The sequence below is a fragment of the Piliocolobus tephrosceles genome, chromosome X, assembly GCF_002776525.5.
Source record: "Piliocolobus tephrosceles isolate RC106 chromosome X, ASM277652v3, whole genome shotgun sequence".
NCBI classification, from domain to species: Eukaryota; Metazoa; Chordata; class Mammalia; order Primates; family Cercopithecidae; genus Piliocolobus; species Piliocolobus tephrosceles.
The window spans coordinates 72,798,512-72,820,077 of NC_045455.1; the positions used below are offsets into that span (position 1 = coordinate 72,798,512).

The following is a 21,566-nucleotide window of genomic DNA, read 5'->3' on the forward strand; positions in this document are numbered from 1 at the left end:
TCTTTGGATTCTGGAACTGACTCCACTTGTAGTGAAGAGTTTAGGGAGCATCAATAATGGGATGGCAGCATTCATTCACTCATTTATACCTCTAACCAGCCTTCCCTCACATAGTGAATGAGTCCTCAATATGTGCCCTGTGCTAAGCTGAGTACTGTTCAATGGTGAACAAAGAAGACATGGTCTTAAGGAGGAGTTCCTGTTTCAACAGAGTAGCCCAAGGAACTTCGACCACTTTTGCTACAGGTGTATTAGTTGCTGCCAAGAGTCTGCAAGTGTTCATGGGCCTCGTTAAGCTCTGCCTTCCTTCTGCTTTTTGGAGTCTGGCCCTTGGTTGGCCTTGAATGAAGAATGGGGCCCTCAAAGTACCACTGTCAGCACTCTCCAGATGAGTACTACCCTGGGAGGGGCCAGGGCATGAGGAGGGCCAGGGCGTGGGGCCCTCTGAAGGCTGTGTCATCCCAGGCTTCAGCCACAGAGGTTTTATTATGGAGGAAAGCTGAGCTGTGAGCACGTTGCTAGGCTGTGGCTATTTATTTTTATAAACGAGCCTTGTGCTTAATTTAGAAACCTGCTTTTTCTTTTTCTTTCTTCTTTCAGCATCATCTGGCTGTCTGGCACCATCAAAGAATTGCATTTGTGACCAAGAAGAGCTTATGGGTGGATGGGGGTGGGATGGAGGCTGGGGAGAGGACTGATGCCAGCCAGCTGCCTCATGGTGTGCTAGAAACACGTGGCCATGCCATTAGCATCCTGTTCGGCTTCTGGACGAGTTTCATCTGTGACACCTACATAGTCCTCGCTTGGATCAGCAAGATAAAAGACAGCCCTGGTGTTAGTGCCTCCTCTGATGAGCCACACACCAGAATCCAGCAGAGCAGAAGGCAATGCCACGCAGAAGAGGACCCAAGTCAGGTGCCAGAAGCAGGTGACATCTCCACTCTCAGTTCTTTGGAGGCAGCTATTTTAATAGCACCACTTTACTGCAGCTATTTTGACATGAGGATATTTTGGTATGGCTCAAAAATTCAGCTGATAAATGTTCAGCTTTTTAAAAAATAAATGATGAGTAAAACAGGCATCTTGCAGGCCATCTGTGAGCTTTGCCTCAACCTTGATCTTCACCCCATTGTCAATCTTACCTCCAGGCATCAAGGGTATAAGGATTGGGAACAGATGAAGGAAAGGACTGGTAGAGGTTCAAAATGAAAGAAATAGCAGGTCAGGACCCCAGGAGGGTTGAGGGTCTTTTAAAGTAAAACAAAACAAACAAACAAACAAAAAACAAGGTCAACCAAATTCAGAAATCAGGTAGAAGTCAGAGAAGGAATGAAAGATGGGAAATTGGTTATAAACCAAATACAGCAAGTCTGAATTTTGGCTTGTTTTGAGGCTGCTGTATCAAAACAGTTGTGTTGGAAGAGCTGCATGAAATTGTTGGGCAAGACATAATCCACTCATGATTCAGATGAGCTCATTTTGCCTCTTCCATGGTCAATTTCTGACTCATAAATGTCTATACATTTCACTTTACGGCTTGTGTGAGCCTCAGTTTCCCCACATAAAATGAAGATGATGATGCCGGCCCTTCCTCTTTCCCCACCTTTTGCTCTCCCTTCAAGTGACATGATGAAGAATGAACCAGCATCTTGTAAACTGCTCCAGGCCACCTGGAGAAATGTGCTTGCGTAAATAGTCAGCATTAGTGTACGTGAGTCTTCTATGAGTAAAGAATTTCAGAGTCGGCAGCCGTCTCTGCCTGGTGATTCATGTGGGCACAATGATGCCCTTAGCTACAATGTATGGTGTGGGTGATGAATTTGTTCTTGTCATGGCAGAGGACTGAGTATTCTTTACCCAAATGCTACAGATTGAGTTTGCACGTGGGAACTAGATTAGCTCTGAAGAGAGCTGAAAGGAACCTGACATTTCTGCCTGCAATCTAGAGCTTCATTGTACAAACAACCGCAGCAGCATGTTTGTGCCCAACCATTGGCTTTCCTTTGCCAACAAAGAAAATCTTCTAAATTATTCTGCCATTTGTCAAACCTGCCAAAGTCCCTGGAGGCAGTTCTGGTATAACTGAAGGTGGTGAAAGAGAATATTCTCTCTACCAGGTTTCACTACTTCCTGTGTTGGTTGTTCACAAGGGGAGAGCTTCTGCATCACAGGATGAAGCTTCAGTGATTTAGACGTGGAATATCCTTCCAGGATTAGGGCAAGGAGGCCCCAGCCTCCAGAAGCCTGTCTTGCAGCTTACGCATGGCTGGGCAGCAGCCTTCCTTTGAGCCTTCAGGGTGGAAATGAAGGACACGTGTGTCTCTGCAGCACTTCCGGTTTGGCTCATCCCTATTTTCAGAGCCAAAGCGCCATCTCCTCTGGTACAGTTAATCTTTGTTCCTGCCACTGACCCATCTGTCTTTATTACTTTTCACCACGTCCTGGCCTTCAGATTTCTTATGGATTTCTTTCTCAGGCATTGTGTTTTGATTCCCTCCTCACATTTACTTCCAAGTGCCAAGAACAACTCTGTTCCGGCAGGAGGATATTATTTGGCTTAAAAGGGAGAATGAGCAGTGGCTTCTCCCCATCAGCATTCTTTAGGTTTACATGGGAATTCATTCTGGGCACCATTTAGAGTCTCCTTCAAGCCTCTCCCCGACTGACAAAGTTTCTGTCCCAGAGAGTTCCTTTGCTTCCATTGTTTCTAAATGGATGATGAGAACCTTTCTTTCTGAGCCTGTGTAGAAGGGCTCAACACCCTTCCCCTCGTTACTCCCCAGAGATCTTGGCTGAGCTCACAATGAATACACATTGGGTATTGTTACCATTGTTACAGACTTCAGCATCAACTCCAGTATTTGATGGTCCAATAAACCTTGAGTCCTCTTCAAGAACTGTTAGTTTTTCCCACCTTTGAGAACCACACTCACCTTTTAGGGCAGCTCTTCCTGAGTGACTAACAAACACTCCCTGGTTGAGCTGGAGGGGACAGGTCCAGCCAACAATGGCTTCTCTGTTGACATCACTCAGGCCTTAATGACACAGACTAGGCACCACAGCTGGTGCCCTCATGGGTGCCTATTAATATTTTGGGGAAGTTGTGTTGCCCCATCCACCACTCTGTGTAGTGATTCTAGAATTTGCTATTTGATATGAGCAAATGAAGAGACGGAAGGGGCTGTTCACCACTCAGGCTGCAAGCAAGCCGGTCGTGCTCATCTGCCAAGAGGACTCCTTGTGTGCCTCCAAAATGGCCTGGTCCTTAACTTGATCTTCTTGGACTGATTGCAAACAGTGGCTTAGCTTCCTCTAGACCAGAGGACATTCTGTGCTCCCAAAACAGAATGCTACACATGGGAACAAGGGAAAGGGAGGCTTTGAGAGGTCAGCCAGCAAGGTCCCTGCTTCAAGCCTAAAACCAGTGTAATTAGGTGAAGACTGAGCAGGATAAGGCTTTGCGAGGAATATCCCTGGCATGTCAAGGTGATCGCAGGTACGTGAATTGGCTCCTTTTGGGTCTTCCTACAACTCTTAGAGGCAAATAGGGCGGGTATTATTACTCTAGTTCTACCAAGGGAGAAACTAAGTTCTAAAAGTCAACTAAGGAAGTTATGTAACTTACTGGCAGACAGGACACAAGAAACCTCAAATTCCTGACATCTGTTCCAGTTTTTCCCATCACCCCATGTTGCCCTTCAGCAGGGCTTAAGGAAAACAGTCAATGCAAGTCCTAGCCTTTCCAGCTGGGCTGAAGTTAGAAACTGGCATGGATTTACATTGGAGTAGCTGGGGCCTGGGAGGCTACATATACTGTTTCTACTTGCTCATATTGCAAGGCAAGGCTATATGGCTCAGCAAGGCTGAGACTATTTGGAGACTCTATTTTTACGTGGTCATGGTGAGGGCGAGTGCAAATGAGAAAAGGGTACAACAATTTGCATTTGTGTGTGTGTGAGTGTGTGTGTGTGTGCATGCACATGTGCACATGTCTGGGCACACAGATGAGAAGACATTACTGTCATGACGGCTGTTGCAGGTGGATGGAACAGGTTCCCTTGCAGGTCATCCGCAGCTTCATGGACACACTGTGGCTTCTTACCCAGAGATGCTTCTGTATCTCTGCCTGATGACTCTCTCTGGCCACAGAAATTTGTTAAGCCCCTGCATGGGGAAGCCCAGAAGAGCATCAGAGTTAAAGGTGCCTGGAGCAACCCTTAACCAATGAAGGATGGAACTGGTTTAAAAAAAATAATAAAGTCTTTTTTTTTTTAACCCCCTGCCAACAGGAAAATCGACGTGTTTTCTACTGAGCCTTTGAGAGGGACTCCAGGGCAAGTAAAACCCAAGTGCTCTGTGCAGCATCCCGCTCATGAATACCCCCCTTTATTGGCTAACCCGCCTCTCTCTATCTTGCTTCTCCAATCCCTCACTGTGTTTCTGGGGATGATATCCCCAGTAAACATTTGCATCTAGATTCCTGTGTCAGGAATCGAAACTAAGACAGTGGCCCAGTTCCTGCCTCCTGAGAGTGCCTTGTATGTGGTGGGTTTTCAGCCCTGCCAGATTCCTGCTGAGTGGCAGGTATGCATTTCCATGTTGGGCATTGCCCCCTTTCAGCCACTGGCCAGGAAGACTGTGGCTCTGGTAGAAATAATTATAGAGTTTTCCAGGTTGGAAGAATCTCATCTCCAGGAGGACCCCTCCAGTAGGCCAGCAAGGATAAGAAACAGAATGAAGATGGGTGCATGCCTGTGGTCTCAATTGGGGAGGCTGAGGTGAGAGGATCACTTGAGCCCAGGAGTTTGAGGCTGCAGCGAGCTAAGATGACAACTGCACTCCAGCTTGGGTGACAGAGACCCCATCCCAAATAAATAAGAAACAGTGAATGGAATTAAAACAGTGAATGTTCATTAAAAACAATGCCAAATTGAAGCAAGCTTGGAGTTTTCTTGTTGAGCACATGGGCTCCTGAGCAGGTGCAGCCTCAGCTACTCCTCATTACCTTTCACTGGGCAAGCCACGCCTGTAAGAGCTCACTTTCACGGCGCATGTCTGGATTGACTTACTATCTAAATTTCTCTTAGTGCTGCAGCAGGAGAGTCCTCTGCAGCATAGGAAGGTAGCATCAGAACTCCCTGGGGTAGGATCCAGTTTCTGGATGATGCATTCCCATCAGTTCTCCCAAGCTCCAGCAGACAGCAGATTCGACTTGCAATCAAACAGACACATGAAAGTAAATGTGCACTCCTAACATTTTGTAACCTGCCTCCCACAAAACAGAAGGCACTCTTCCCTTTGCCTTATTCCCTGCCTTGCTCTTGACATTTTTACAGCCGACTCTGCGTTTCTGACACCTCCCACTTGAATTGGCTTCTGGTCTCTCCTGGCCTGAGAATCCTAGTCATGTGACCCATCCCAGTGCACACTCTCGGCTCTCTTTACGGCCAGGCCACACTCCTCCTTGCCTTGACATTTAGGGCCTGTCATTTCTTTTCCTCTTCTGCTCCAATAAATCAGGACCAGTCAATCAACATTCACTGCCCTCTGGGTGGTGTTTAGGGAAGCTGATGCTGGGCTGAGGAGGCTTTTCTGTGTGCACGGCGGTTGAAAGCAAGCATTGCCTTTCTGCTCCCATTCTGTGGCTTAGCGACAGTGAGAATGAAACCCTGGGCAGGAGCCCAGGCTCTATGTTCAGGTGTCTTGTCTGACTTGTACAAAGTTGAGTGCTCAACCCAGACAAAACAACAATGGCCTGTTCCTGGGTGCTGCCTTGTTTATAGTTCAGACCTGTGCCACTGGTTTAGCTCGTTCACCTCAGAAAGTCTGGTGTGGAATGGAATGATCAGCAGCCTGAAGACACAGAGGCTGTGCCAGTTCTGGCCCTCCCTGCCTCCCATACCACATGCTGGAACGTGGGTTTAATCCAGCCTAGAAGCAAAGGGGAAGCAAACCTCGAGTGCCTAGTGGTGGGTGTTAAGTAATGCCCTTCAAGGGCATGAATGTATGGGAGGATAAAGTCATCAGAAAGAGAGAAAGCAGAAAGCAAGGGAAGATAGGAAATGGGAGAGATCAAAATAAGAAAAGAGGAAAATGAATACACAAAGTGATCATTAGGCAGAGGAATAGCTTGCTGCCACTTACAACTCTTTGAGTGGTACTGATGCCATTTATTATTCATCCCTGTTTCAAAGTGGAGTCAGGAGCTAGTGGATGCATGTGCTCTCTCCAGAGAAGACACACTGCTCAGATTTTCAAACCATGTTGCCTCCCATGGTTCCCTATATTAGAATTCAGGACAACTCTACTGCTCAACTGTGAGAGGTCTTAACCAAAGGGTTTGAAGATGCTTTATAAAAAATAAATAACCTCTGCAAAGGTAAGATGATATATTTTTCCTCCTGTTCACCACAAGACTTGAATACACACTATCAGCACAACCCCCAAAGGTAATTTTAAGATGCAGGTTTAGAAGATTCTTTCCAAAACAGACCATGACAGGTAGGCTGATCATAATATCTGGCACATAGTAGGTGCTCAATAAATGTCTGAAATTGAGTTAGTGAATGATTGAATATGAGAGACAGATCAAGAAGAATATTTTAACAAGAAGATACTTGAGTACTTAACACTGGTACTTTTTCAGAACATCTGATTGTTTCTGTTCTGGGCCTCATGGATTTAAAGATGAGTGAGCTTTCCAAGTGCACATTCACTGGCTGGCCTGAGATCACACATACATGCTCCAGGGTGCTAAGTGCAAGGAAGATTTGGACAATGCACAGTAATGGCAGAGGTTGAACCTGGCCAGGAGATTCTGGAGAGGTCTCTAGAAAAGCAGGTTGCAAAGCTGCTGAGGTCTCACCAAGTAGCCCTGGAAGACAAACATAAAGATAGCAAAGGTATGAAACAGCCTATTGTGTCAGAGAGGTGCAATAGAATGGCTTGGTCAAATCAGAGAAGAGTGTGTGTGTATGGGTGAGTGTTGGAGGGTGGGGCAACCACTGACCTTTTTGGTCACCATAGGTTTTTCAGTGCCTTCTATGTGACCAAACACTGGCATTAGTAGGTTCACTTATTTAGCTCCTCCAGGGAAGCTGAAATCCCATGTATAAGCTATTGCCTTGTCATCGGGGAGGGTGTGTGTATACCCATGTCTCCCTAAGGCCTCATGGTTTGTGGTAGAGGAGAATGATCTTTTATTTTCAAATAGCTTCATGGTGCTTATCTGGTTTCTAGTCTGTATTTCACTCTGCTGTGAACTACCTTGGGGCAAAACCTTCCTGCTTTTTGAGCACAGTGAGCACAAAAGAGTTTTACTGAATGGATGGATGCATGGGTGGACAATGGCCGGACAAGACAGGTAGCTGTTCAGAATCCTATGAAAACCCTTAAGCTCTGCTGTTCTCTCCTAAGACAGGAAAATTCATTTTTTAAATCATGAGCGCTCTTTGTTTATTACTAGCATTGCAAGTTCTCCCCCAAGGCGCAGAGCCCAGAAGAAATCAGCGTGGAATGAAAAGAGTCAAGGTTGGAGCCCCCAAAGAACTTAGCAAGAATGCCAAGTAAGGGCTGTATAGGAGGGTGGCCAGCGCAGGCCCTGAGGCCTGGGAGGAAGGGGAAGGGCTTGGAGGCTTTGCAGACCCTCAGACTCTTGGGCCCCCAGCAGAACCCGCAGACACAAGTCCCAGTGCTGGAATATTGTGCACACATCTGCTGCAGAATACCTTGGGAGCCAAAGGATTTGATGAGGCTCAAATCAGAGTAGATAGAAGGCAGTTATGTTTTTGCATCCTCGGCTCCTGCCACCCTGCAGCTCCCTGGGGATGCACTTGTGGCATCTGGGTGTTTTTCTCACAAAGGCCTGGAGAGAGAAAAACAGCCACTCACCATCTAATAAATTATCCACCATGTGACCACTTCTGCCGGCCTTGTTCTGACACTTCTCCCCTTCTGATTGTAGACAATAATTACCCTCTAATTGCTAAGATAATCTTGCTTATGGAGCTACAGCAGCAATGAAAAGCTGTCATTAGTTATGGCTCGTCCTGAATGTTGATTTAAGCTGAATTACACCTCAGTTCAATCTGAAGAGCAACCCCCACTCAAATGAGGCAAGGTCTTTGGAGACCTGGAACTGGGTGCCACAGCATGTTTCTAGCTTCTCTCCTGGCCTAAGGGCTATACCTGACTTGAGAGAGGTCACTCATCAGCCCCTACACAAACAGGGCCCTGCAGTGGGATGGATCCCTTTGTGTCTGAGGGCCACCCACCCGCAGTGGATAGAGAATGACTGCAGGAAGGCAGAGGGTGCACCTAATGCCTCCAACCAACAAGTGGATTTCCCTGCAATTCAGATCAGCCTTTGACCCTGTGCCATTATCTTTTTTCTCAAAGCACATAACTGAATGGCAGAAAAATATCACAAATCATTAACGTAATCAGTGTTTATTGGACACCCCATGTTCACATTGCTTGGCGCTGGATGCGTACAGCCTGCGAAGCTTATTTTCCTGCAACATGAGCACAGAGTCTACACGGAAGGCACAGGGCATATATGGAAATCTGCGGCAGTAGCATCGGACACACTAACGAGCATAAATTTTCAGATGGGGTAAAACGGAGGAAGAGCTTGAGAGAAATTCCGGAGCGTGAGCTGCAGGGCAGGCTTGGCAATATAGGTCACTGGGTTGAATACTTCATTTATCTAAACTCTATTTATTGAGGACCCACTAAGTGATAAGTATGGAACAAGGCACCAAGAATTTTAAAAATAATGGACCATTGCCCAGAGATTTTGAAGAGCTCACATTCTGCTGAGAATTGAAGTGTGAATATACTATAAAAATAATTGGAATACAATATCCATGGAGAGTAGGGAGTATTAGGAAAGCATCAAAGAAAGGCTGATGGATTCAGCCAGAGGGGATGGGAGCTAGCTTTGAATTAGGTCTGGAAGGGTTGGTGAACTTTTGAAAGGTTGGCTGCAGGCATTTTTGGCCTGGAAGCTGGAAGGGCATGGAGTAGTTAAAGTAATGTGAAGTAGTTCTGTGTGACCAAAGAGCATATGGGGCAAGGCGTAGTGAGGGGATGTAGCTGGAGAGAGGCTGAGAATAGCTAGTTCTGAAAGCTTCTGAGTGTCCTGTGAAGGATGTGGGCTTTACATAACCGGCTCTAGGTAGACAGAGGACGTAGACAGCCTCACTCTGGCCAGTGTGGAGGGGACCGGATGGAAGGAGGGAAGGCCAGGGCCAGCAAGGCCCACAGGAAAGTGGGCAACATTACTGGAGTTGCAGGAAAACCTTTCAGAGATGCATGGGAGATGGAGTTCATTCGGCTCTTATGTTGCTTTTCTCTCTTCAATGCCTTTCGGGTACCCCTACACACAGTTGTCTTATAATTCTCCTAATTTCCTTATTCTGGAAGCCTTTCCATATATTTCTCTTGGGCTCTGAGTTCTATCCTCTATTTCTGTAATGTTAGGCTGCATGACCAGTTTTGTCTTTGGTTGGGGATGAGACACACCAGGGTGCACACTCAACTTAGTGGAAGTTTCCTACCACAGACTGGACTCAACCTGAAGTCCCTTTTTATGGTCAAAACAACTCTTTTCAAGTTGATAGATTCTCACCTGAAGCAGAAGTTATTTGCTTAAGGATCTGGACCCCTTTCTACGTACTCCATCAGGGGTGTTAATCATTCAGGGGTCAAAGGTCAGCTGGCCTATAAACACAAATTTACTGGACACCTGCTGTTTACACATCACACTGCTATTTCAGGTTGTGTTCAAGAAAGAGTCTAGACTCTGAGTCTCTGCAAAAGTCCTTTTAATCCCTTCCACTGCCAACAATGCTTGCTGCTGGCTTGGGACAGCCTGCTTATGTGCTGTTGCAAAATGAATCTCTCTTAGAACACTCACAAAGCCTGACACATGTCAGTCAGTTGGACTCCCAGCACCTGCCAATGGACACAGAAACAAGAGAAGGGCTGGTTTCTGGACTGCTTTCCAGATAATAAATCTAGCCATATGGAGGAAGCAGCCTCTCCTTTGGAGATGGTAAATCAATTTTCCTAAAAACAAACAAATTTGCATTTCTCTGAGCCTGTTTTTCCCATTTCCCAAAGTTAACATATTCTGGATAATAAAACAAAAGGAAAATAGTAGGTTGATGCAGCACCTCCTATGTATGTGATTATCTGTAAAACATCATACTGGGTACTACAGGCTTATAAACAAACCAAGGCTTGGCCTCTGACCTCATGGACCTTATATTCTACTTGGAGATGTACAGAGCTGGATTAATACATTTAGGGGCTCCAACCTGAAATGATTATAGTCCTTCCCACCCATATACAGATGCTTAAAAAAAAAAAACAGAATTTATGTGTAAGCAAAATTTCTGCATGTTCTTATTGCAAAACTCTGGTTAAGTTAATTGAATTGAAGATGAGCTTTTCTCGTGTTCTGGTACCCTTGTTTTGTTGGTGTTCTAAGCATGGGCTTCATCTACCTACTAGTAACCTGGATGGGCCATAACCATGCACATCAGAAGCTGTAAAACTGTATATACCAGACAATTTTACAAGAAGAAAAGTACATGGTGAGTCCCTGTGTCATTCAGGGTTCTCCAAAAAAACAGAACCAAGAGGAGAGGGGTGTGTGTGTGTGTGTGTGTGTGCGCGCGCGTGTGTGTGTTGAGAAAGGGAGAGAGAGTTTTATTTCAACGAATTGACTTAAGTGATTGTGGGCGTGGCTTGAAAGTCTAAAATTTGTAGTGAAGGCTGGCAGGCTGGAAACTCAGGCAGAGGTGAAGGTACACTCCACAGGCAGGATTTCTTCTTCCCCAGAGAAACTTCAGTTTTGTTTCTAAGGCTTTTCACTGATTGAATGAGGTCCACCCATACTAGTGACAATAATCTCCTTTACTTAAAGTCAAGTGATTGTAGATGTTAATCATATCTACAAAATATTGCCACAGCAACACCTAGATAAGTGTTTGATTGAGTAACTGGCTACAGCCTAGCCAAGTTGACACATAAAACAGACCGTCACAGTCCCCAGTAAAGGTGTAGCCATGAGTACTGTGGATGGTCAGAGATGGGAATCTGAGGATGTGATAGCTGGAAGGGAATTTAGAGATCACCAAGTTTAATCTTCATGCACAGGGAAAGTGCCTGCCGTGCTTGGTTTGTATGAAGTATTGAAAACAGGTTTTCCCAATCCAGTAGCATGTTTTACGTGAGGGATTCAAGTGGACTTTTACAGAGGCACGAGGTCTGGATTCTTTCTTGATCAGGGCATGGTGAATCAGAATGTACATAGCAGATGTCCAAATAATATTTTCTAATTAGATCACATTGGATCTAGGCCTGAGGCTTAGTCCTATCCTTTGAGGACAAGATCCAAGACTATCGTTTCACTGATATATATCCCTAGGGCCTAGCCTAGTCTTGGTACGTAATAGGTGCTCAAAAGCATTGGTGGAATTCATTAATAGAATGAATGCATGGAATTCAGGCCAGTTGGATGAGCACTATCCTGATTCTATCATAGGAATGTAGACAGAGAAAGGAATTATTCTAAGCATGAATCTGAGTTTCCTCATCTGTCGGATGGAAATGCTAATATATTACCTTTCTAACAGGTGTATCCAAAGGAGTATCTGAGCAAATACATCTAATTATCACAGCACTTGGCATATAGTAGGTGCTCAATAATCAGTAGTGATTGCTATGACAATATTTTTTTTTAACTTTTTTCATTATGCTTTAAGTTCTGGGGTACGTGTGCAGAATGCAGTTTTGTTACATAGTTATGCACGTGCCATGATGGTTTGCTGCACCCATCAACCCGTCACCTACATTAGGTATTTCTCCTAATGTTATCCCTCCCCTAGCCCCCCACACCCCAACAGGCCCCAGTGTGTGATGTTCTCCTCCCTATGTCCATGTGTTCTCATTGTTCAACTCCCATTTATGGGTAAGAACATGCGGTGTTTGGTTCTCTGTTCTTGTGATAGTTTGCTGAGAATGATGGTTTCCAGCTTCATCCATGTCCCTGAAAAGGACATGAACTCATCCTCCTTTATGGCTGCATAGTATTCCATGGTGTATCTGTGCCGCATTTTCTTTATTCAGTCTATTATTGATGGACATTTGGGTTGGTTCCAAGTCTTTGCTATCGTGAATAGTGCTGCAATAAACATACGTGTGCATGTGTCTTTATAGTAGAATGATTTATAATACTTTGAGTATATGCCCAGTAATGGGATTGCTGGGTCAAATGGCATTTCCAGTTCTAGATCCTTAAGGAATCGCCACACTGTCTTCCACAATAGTTGAACTACTTTACACTCCCACCAGCAGTGTAAAAGCATTCCTATTTCTCCACATCCTCTCCGGCATCTGTTGTGTACTGACTTTTTGAGGATTGCCATTCTAACTGACGTGAGATGGTATCTCACTGTGGTTTTGATTTGCATTTCTCTAATGACCAGTGATGATGAGCATTTTTTCATATGTCTGTTGGCTGCATAAATGTCTTTTTTTGAGAAGTGACTGTAACAATATTTTACACAACACAACTCTTGTAGATGCTGGAGGTGCCATGCCCAGAGCACCTTTACCAGCCATGCACCCATCCTCCAGCTCTGGATACTGAGTGTCAACAGTTCACAGCTGCCCACTTTTCCAGAGAATTGCTCTCTACTGAAATAAGAGATGTGTTCACTAGGAGGTTATGGTTCCTGTCCCCAGGGGGATAGCCCACAGCCAATGACTGATCCACACAGAAAGACAAAGGGCTGGCCAACCCCATAGCTCAAGGTGATCAGGCTGCAGCCAGTCTCTAGCTGAGCTCTCCTCTAGCTTTTCTCCCTGCCTATTAGGCTCCTCTCACTCCCTTTCTCCTGAGAGCATGACCTCAGAAAATCACTTGACCAAGAGTCCTTATCTTAGACTCTGCTTCTAGGGAACCTAACTTAGACACTGTTACTTGGAGACAGCCACCAACTTTTTGCCTGTGCAATAATGCCATTTTCTGGTTGTGATTCTGATATTCAGACCCCTGAGTGAGTCTCTGCCACGAAATGTTCTTAGCTAGAAGAAGAACATGGCCTTGCAACTGCAGCTGGCAGCTGGCACTTGGCTCATCCACAGCTAACCTCTTCAATCAGCGAGGCTGGTGTACTCATCTTCTTTGTGTTACATTTTGCCTAATTCTGCCTGCCCAAGTCAATTCAATCAGCCTAGCTTGTTCCGTAAAGCAAATAATCACAAGTTCAACCACCAAAGCTTGAATTTCAGGGAAAACATTCACTCACTCATTCATTCATTCCTCCAACAGTTATGGAGTGTTGTCCACAAAGCCAGGTACTGGAGATGTAGCTACTAACATAGATAAGACATGCCCTCTGGGAACTCACAGTCTGGAGGGAGAAATGGACAAATAAGTAGGCAACTGCAGAGGTGTTTGTGATCCATTCTGTAATACGATGCTATGAGAACACAGAGGAGATGAGCCAGGATGGAGGTCAAATGGATTGGTCTTCATTGCGGTTGACCTAAACAGAAATAAATAGAATAGATATCCCTTAGCACACTGCAAACCAAAGTGGTTACTTCAAAGAAGAAGGTGTCACATGTACAAAGATGTGTAGTTTTAAGCACAAAGAATGGTTGCCTAGTGATGGACAGAATAAAGATATATAAATGCAAAAGGACTCTGCCTTCTGTGTTATTACTGCTGTAGCTTTTCTCCCACTCAAACACTCACTTCCTGGGACTCAAAGAAAGTGCAGCTGAATTAGATGGTTTTTAGCTGGGGACTGGCTAGATCAGTGGAAATCACAACCAAGTTCTCCCACTGCCTTTCTATCCAACAGCACTGTGGATCACCCGCAGACAAGGTCGGGATGCAGTGGTCTCACTGCACGGCTGCCTTATTACTGCTTATTCCTCCTGTGCCATTCATCAATCTACTCTGGCAAGACATGCAGAGGTTATAGCCTAATTATGAGGTTAGGAATGTTAATTGTTCTATGTTGACATTAGTGTAGCTGGTGCTAATGGGAAACTAATTACTACTCTGTGCCTTTACGGCCATTTTCATTGCCCTCTTGTGGTTTTGTAGTTATTTGGCTATAGATGGTAATGACTTAATATGTGGCTGCTGTTATTGCTTTGACTGTACAATTGGGAGAGTAAGAAAAGAGGAGGTGTTTTGGAGAAGTTGGAGCCTTTTAAATACTTTTACTTTTCTTAAGTTTTTTTTTTTTTTCTTTGCAAGGGGTTTCCTTGGGCAGTAAGAATGTAAAATTCTAAAAATATCAGTGTTTTGATGTTTCAAGGACCCCAAGATCTTACTCATAAGTCAGCTGTTGTTGATCATGTGCTGGGCTCTGAAAGATGAGGAGTGCTCCTGGTCTCTCTGAATGCCACCTCCCACCCACTTTCCTGAGCTGTAGGCCCAGAGGTCAATCTAGATCTCTCCATGTCACTTATTCTCCAGTGCCCCACGTCCAGTCACTCTCGAAGCCCATCGATTGTATCCTGAGCATCTCCTTTCTGTTGCCTCCTCTCTGGTGCTGATCACAGCTCTGCTTATCTATCTTTTCCTTGGACCACTGATTGACAACCACCAACTTACCAGTCTCTGCGCCTCTATTTTCAGACTCTATTTTCGGTTCCTGGTTTAAAATCCTCCAATGGCTCTTCTTTGACTACAAAATAAAATACAAACTCCTTTTCAAGACACTTCAAGAGCTAACCCTTGCCCACCTTTTTAACTTCTTCTTCCACATTTCCTCCTCGTTTCCAATAGCCCTGTGTAGCACTCATTATTTGTTCTTTTCCAGGTACATCATGCTCTCTCCTCCCGCCTCCATGCTGGCGCATATGCCGCCCTTCCTCCATGGAATGCCCTCATATTCCAGAGGCTGCTCCATTTGAGAGCCTTCCCTGATTCGTCCAGGCAAATTAACAGATAATAACTGCTTTATCTACTAAATATTAAACTCTCTCAAGGCAGGGTCTATATTTGCCTTATTTACCACTGTGGTCACAAGCCTGTTACATCACCTGGCCTATGGAGAGTACACACTACATATTCAAAATAAGGAACTGAAAAAGTCTGTATTATGGTTTGGATATGGTTTATTTGTTCCCACCAAACTCATGTTGAAATTTGACCCCCATTGCGGTGGTGGTGGGAGGTGGGGCCTAATGGGAGGTGTTTGGGTCATGGGGGCAGATCCCTCATGAATGGCTTGTCATGGTTCTCACCAAGTGACTGAGTTCCTGCTCTGGGGAGGCTAGACTAGTTCTTGTGAGAGTGGATTTATTTCCAAAAGAGTGCGTTGGTATAAAACCCAGAGTCCCTTAGGTTTTGCCCCTCTTCACAAGTATTCGCTTCCCCTGTGACCTTCTCTGCCATGTTTTTTAACCCAGCACATGGTTCTCACCAGATGCTGAGCAGATGTTGGCATCATGCTTCTCGTACTTCCCAGACTTCAGAGCTGTGAGCTAAATTACCTAGGCTTAGGTATTCTATTATAGCAGCATTGAACAGACTTAGGAAAGTCCTCAAGGCAAGACATATTTTGATATCTACTTAGATACACAGATTAAAAGGTTACATAACCACATCTCTTTCTAGAGATAGGTTGCAAATGAATGTTTTCATGCATAACATTTCAAGTAATACATTGAAACTTCATCAATTCAGACTAATGGGAGCAGTAAAGAAAAAGGTTCTTTTAAATTTGTGGTATATTTCAATTTCAGGCTTTTCACCTCAGGCCAGTTTATTTCAGTATCTACCAAGCACCTACCATGTGCTAGGTATGGTCCTGGACACAACACTGGCTATATGAACACAAATATGACATGGTTCCTGACTTGGAGACGCCTAAAGCCCTTTGATAAATGCCTTTCTGTAGACTTAATACACCTATATTCACTCTAAATATAACTTGTTTCTTTAAATCATATGGTCATCTCTGCCTGGTTTTGTCTGGAACTTTCCTTCCTGCCTTGCCTATTTGGCTAATTATTACTTGCCTTTCCCACATCAAAACCTCCTCTGGCTAAGACCACATCTCTCCTTCTCTTCCTCCTTTCCTTCCCCAGAATCATTCTCTCTGTTCCTCTTCTGTTTCCCCAGGGCCCTCCCTGTAGTCCTGTCCACTGCACCATCCTCACTCCTTTCCCGCTATTCTGTGTGTTCCTTCAGGGCAGTGACCATCATTTTATTCTGTCTTTCTAGCACAGTGGCTGATACATGGGAGATGCTCAATGATTTTTGATGTTGTTGCAATGAATGAATAAATGAAACTAGAATTTTTAACTGGAGATCCTGCAAGCCTCTTTTTAATGAATTGTTTTATAATTGGGAACACTCACTCCTAGAGACCTAGGTCCCCAAAGTTCCTCAGTTTTCTCCCCTAGTCAACTAAGTTAACATCTCTTAGAGTATCATATTACCTCAGGATTTTATCAGATTCAGCCGTAGGAAATTGCTAGGTTTTGTGCATCAAAAACAGCTGAATATCAGCACATCATTCAGATGGTTCAAACTAATACTTAACAAACCTGCTCAATACTAATGGTGCCAAGGTAAACATCAAAGTGTCCATATTCAAATGTTCTAGGTTCCAAATGAGAAGACTGGTTTCCTTACCTCATTCTGGGTCTCCCTGGCTTATGTCTCCAAAGCTATTCAGAATGATCTGCTAAGCCTGCTGCTTCTTTCAGCTTTCCTGACTGGGTCCAAAAATGCTTAGAGAGCTGTGCAGAAATCATCCTTTTTAGAGTCACTTATGAAAGGTTAGCACTTACAGCCAGTTAGCAAAAGCCCAGTACAAAGCAAATGTATAATAATTGTCTTTGTATACCAAGTGGCACAATAACTGTTATTCATGCCATAGAGAGAATATCCAGTTGTTGGATGGAAGGGCTTGGGAGATGGTAGTTTGGTGAGGTCCCAATCTTTCTGGAAAGAGAGTCACATTGCTTGTCCTTGGGCCTTTAACTCTGCAGCCCTGCTCTTGTCCTATGTGGCCAACCCTCCCCACACCTCACCCCAGGACCAAGCTTTTGTGAGCTTCACAGCCTTTGCTCCATTTCCAAAGCAAGTGGTGCCACTGACTCTCAGCCTCTTGCCTCATTTCCTGTCTATGTCACTTTCACCCCTTAAATCTCACAACCAATATTTCTCTGCAGGAATCACCCTAGACTTCTCTCCTTCATGGAGACTGCATTTTCTCTGGTCACTCAAAATATCATTTCAGGATGTGTTGACAGATCACTTGGGACCCAACCCCCAGCACTACTTTTACTTGGCTGATGTTGTCCGGTGCCCCTCTCTGTTCTTTACCAGCCCCAGAGACAATGATTGACAGCTATCTGAACCAAAGGGGCAGGAAAAGGGATGAGAACATAGGCCTGCCTCCCAAAGGATCTTCCTTTTGCCATCAGTCAGGTTCAAATGTCATATAACATTGGTCAAAACTCAGCCTCCACTCACCTCCCTCCTCACACCCCATATTCCCCAGGCTGACCTGGAAAGGTGGAGGAAAAGAAGGCAGAAGAGAGAGGCGAAGCCCAAGAACCTGAGTATTTTTCTCAGGCAAGACTCAGGACTGCTCTGGACATTCAGAAGCTGAGTGTGCAAGTGTGCTGTGTAGTTCAAGGCCACCACCACTGCAGAGGCCAAGGACACCTTAGTAGGAACCTGGCTTCCAGGGAGAGCTGCTTCCAGATTTGCCCTGTAGGCAAATTCGCTCTTTTCACCCTCTAAACAAATAAGTCCTTGCTCCAATTTCCCATGGTTTAGTCTTCACTTTAAGTCTTTGGTCTCCTCTGGTCTATCAGCTCCCATCTCTCTCCCAGTTTTTTTCTTTATTCTGTGACATCTGTTGAATAAGGCACATAGGGTTTGTAGTCACTGTACTGTTCCTTGTGATTGTGAGGTAACAGGCTAATATTATCACTTTCTCAGAAAGTCTTCAAAATTATCATGTGGAGGTGATGCATTCATCTGCTGGGAGGTGTCTGTGTGGTCAGATAAGATGATGGCTACATTCCATTCCAATTCTGTCACTCAATCGTTCTTCCTTAGTGGGCAGCTCCAGGGAGCCACCAAGGGACGTCATAGTTCAAAGCACTCAGCTAAAACGGAATTCCAAACATGGTACCCACAACTTGGGTTTCTAATCTTCCATTTGTACATCTGCATGTAGTCTGTCTCTGATTTAGGGTTTAGGTTCCTCTGTATTTTTTTTTCTTCTCCTGCCCTTTGAGAGTTTAATAAAAGTCAGAGGCATCTTGTAAATGGTGACTCAAGAATCATTATCAAAAACACCTCTTGCACAATAACATATAGTACAAACACTAATGTGTGTGGCTTTATCAGCTAGATTGCATGAACATAAAACAGCTCCCACACTTTGTAGCTGGAAAGGTATTTAACGTCTCCGTGCCTCAGTTTATTTGCCTGTAAAATGGGAATTATAATAGGATGTACCGTAGTGTTCACTGTAAAGATTAAGTGACTTAATGTATACAAGCACTTACAACAGTCTTTGGCAAATAGATGACAATATATATATTATCCATAATAATATGGTGGAAATATTTATTATCCCTCTTAAGAGTGTTCCTCTGCAGTTTAGAACTCAGGGATCCCCTTGAAGATGCCCCCGGATCTCCCGAAGTCTCTGGGCCTCTGAGAATCGCTAGTTTAGCAGAAAGAGTCCCAGACTAGAGGTCAGAAGACCTGGGAATGTTCATATCCCCACACACACCACTGAGAGCCGACCACGGGCCAGTCCTCTTACTAGATTCTTCTGTTTACGAATTCTTCACCAGTTATGCAAGGTGGCTATCTTTTCCCCATTTCACAGACAAAATAAATTCAGAAGTGTTTAACGACGTAGTTCATGCTAGAAGCAGAAAACACGGGTCTGGAGCCACCACTAAGATCCCCCTTTAAAATCCCGCCACATGATTCTGAGAGTCAATCTGTCTTACTTCTGTCGGCGTCAAACAGGAATATCACCACCTGCCCACCTCGCAGGGTGAGATTCCAACTAGAAAGTGTTTATGCAAGTCCGCCGTGGGTCGCGAAACGGCTGCTGGCATTGGAACAGAGATGCCAAACACAGTAAACGTCAAGGAGAAGCTAGGTAGCGGGAGCCGAGCCGAGTGGAGATTTGGGATCCCTCCTCCAGGCCCGAGGCCGAGGTCGCGCGGCTGAGTGGCAGGTGAATTAGCCAATAGAGCTGCAGGAGGCGGCGGGGGCGGGGCTGCCCTTTGGCCGCGCTCGGCCTTGTGGGAGAGCTAACGGCCGCAGGCTTGTGTGCGCGGGTTTCGGCGGTGCGGCTGGTCAACAGAGAGCTGCGGTCTGTGGAGCATTGTCTAATCTCAGAGCGCTGAGGGCGGGCACCGAGAATCCTGGCCTTAGTCCAAGGGGCCTGGCGAAATCTCATTAACGAGAACTGCAGGTTGTTGGTGAAGTCACGACGTAGTGCCAGTGGCCTCGTCCCCCTCTATGCGCAGGGGATCCTCACAGGCTGTGGAATCCGGGCGTCGGGACCCGCGGGGACCTGGGCCTTCTGCTTCCACTCTCATTCCTGAATGTTAAAGGGGCAGGGCCGGACTGGGAACAAGAGAAGGCTGGAGAAATAGCAGGGCCGGATTTTCCCCCCGGTAACAGACATTTGCAGACCTCCTAGAAGGAAAAGTCTAGAAACAGTGGTATTGGGGAAAGAACGATGTGGCCGTTATCATGTCTTGATGGGAACCCCTTTGCCCTTGAGACACCGTCGTCTCTCATCTGCTTTATCGTCATGATCTTCTGACTGGATTTCCTGCCTGGAGATTTGCCTATTGCTGTCAGACCCACTCCATCCCAGGGTAATTGCTGCCAAATGCTACTGATCACCACATTCCCCCAATTTAAATACCTTTGCATGGTTTCCCATTGCCCTCAAGACAAAGGCCTGACACTGAACTGAACTCTCCAGGCAGTGGAGGTTCTGGCTTCCTGATGATGGTTCCAGCCCCATTTCTGACCACTTTCCACTCCCTTTCACCAAGTCAGGGGTTTATGAGATTAATAAATGGATGAACAAGTTATTTCTAGAAATATCAGCAATATTATCATAGTAAAAGGAACCATTATAATCTGACGATTAAAACCTATTGTGGTCAGGTATCACTTCAGATGGGGAAGTCAACTGTCCTGGAATCCAGGGAACCTGAAGTCTTAACGTTTGCTTAGCTAGTAGATTTTTCGCATAATCTGCCACATGTTGCATCCAGTCTCTGTTCCTTCATTTATAAAATAGGGCCAGTGAAGGAATGTTTTCTATACTCGTATCTTTACCTTTATAAGCTACTTCAAAGATAAATCCAACAGAACAGGGAGAAGCACTTTACACATTCAAAGTATTACTAATATATAATAAGATACACGCCATGATACACACCATGAATTACCTTTAAAATCCTTTTCTGGGACACATAGAACTTGCACTTTATATATCATATAAGACAGTGGTTCCCAACCTTTTTGACACCAGGGACTGGTTTTGTGGAAGACAGTTTTTTCCACAGACCAGGGTGGAGGTGGAGAGAACGCTTTTGGGATGATTCAAGCACATTACATTTATTGTGCACTTTATTATTACATTGCAATATATAGTGAAATAATTATACAGTGCACCATAATGAAGAATCAGTGGGAGCCCTGAGCTTGTTTTCCTGCAGTTACACGGTCCTAACTTGGGGTGATGGGAGGCAGTGAGAGATTATCAGGCATTATATTCTCCTAAAGAGTGTCCAACCTCGATCCGTGGCAGGTGCAGTTCACAACAGGGTTTGCACTCCTATGAGCGTCTAACGCTGCTGCTGATCTGTTGGGAGGCAGAGCTCAGGCGGCAATGCAAGCAACGGGGAGCGGCTGTAAATACAGATGAAGCTTCACTTGCTTGCCTGCTGCTCACCTCCTGCTGTGCGGCTCAGTTCCTAATAGGCCACGGACTGGTACCCATAGGTGGCCTGAGGATTGGGATCCCCTGATATATGATACCCGAGGTTTATCTTTATATCAGGCATGCATTTAAAACATGCCACAGATTTCTTTTCCTATGGCTGCATTTGAGGAGCAGCCTGGCTTATAAGCCTTGTCTACTTCTGCTCACCACCTGTCCTTAATAGAGGGAGCCACGGGGGCCTAGAGAGAAGCTGTAGAAGAAGATATCAGCTAAGGAACCCAGCTTGCATGAGGTAAAGATGGCTTTGACTTGAAACTTTAAGAATTAATGGCCACAGGCCTGGTGTGGTGGCTCAAGCCTGTAATTCCAGCACTTTGGGAGGCCAAGACAGGTGGATCACGAGGTCAGGAGATTGAGACCATCCTGGCTAACCTGGTGAAACCCTGTCTCTACTAATAATACAAAAATTAGCTGGGTGTGGTGGCACGTGCCTGTAATCCCAGCTACTCGGGAGGCTGAGGCAGGAGAATCGCTTGACCCTGGGAGTCAGAGGTTGCAGCGGGCCAAGAT

At 45.2% G+C, this 21,566-nt stretch overlaps 1 protein-coding gene and 2 long non-coding RNA genes across 3 annotated transcripts in view; 2 read left to right on the top strand and 1 right to left on the bottom strand.

Moving 5' to 3' along the window:
* The first annotated feature begins 675 nt into the window (after positions 1-675).
* Positions 676-2,958, top strand: SMIM2 (small integral membrane protein 2). Its single transcript, XM_023187293.1, has one exon. The coding sequence runs from the start codon at positions 676-678 to the stop codon at positions 1,060-1,062; it is 387 nt and encodes a 128-aa protein (XP_023043061.1). The 3' UTR covers positions 1,063-2,958.
* A 4,479-nt stretch (positions 2,959-7,437) lies between these two features.
* Positions 7,438-19,165, bottom strand: LOC111523107. The gene is made up of 5 exons (XR_002725437.2): positions 18,804-19,165; positions 17,732-17,912; positions 14,648-14,720; positions 13,425-13,562; positions 7,438-7,864 (listed from the first exon to the last, which is right to left on the bottom strand). It is a non-coding gene; the product is annotated as an uncharacterized LOC111523107 (long non-coding RNA).
* Positions 13,765-21,566, top strand: part of LOC111523108 — a 39,524-nt gene continuing 31,722 nt past the window's right edge. The window contains exon 1 of the long non-coding RNA XR_002725438.1: positions 13,765-13,907. This is a non-coding gene — a long non-coding RNA (uncharacterized LOC111523108). The remainder of the gene's footprint in view (positions 13,908-21,566) is intronic.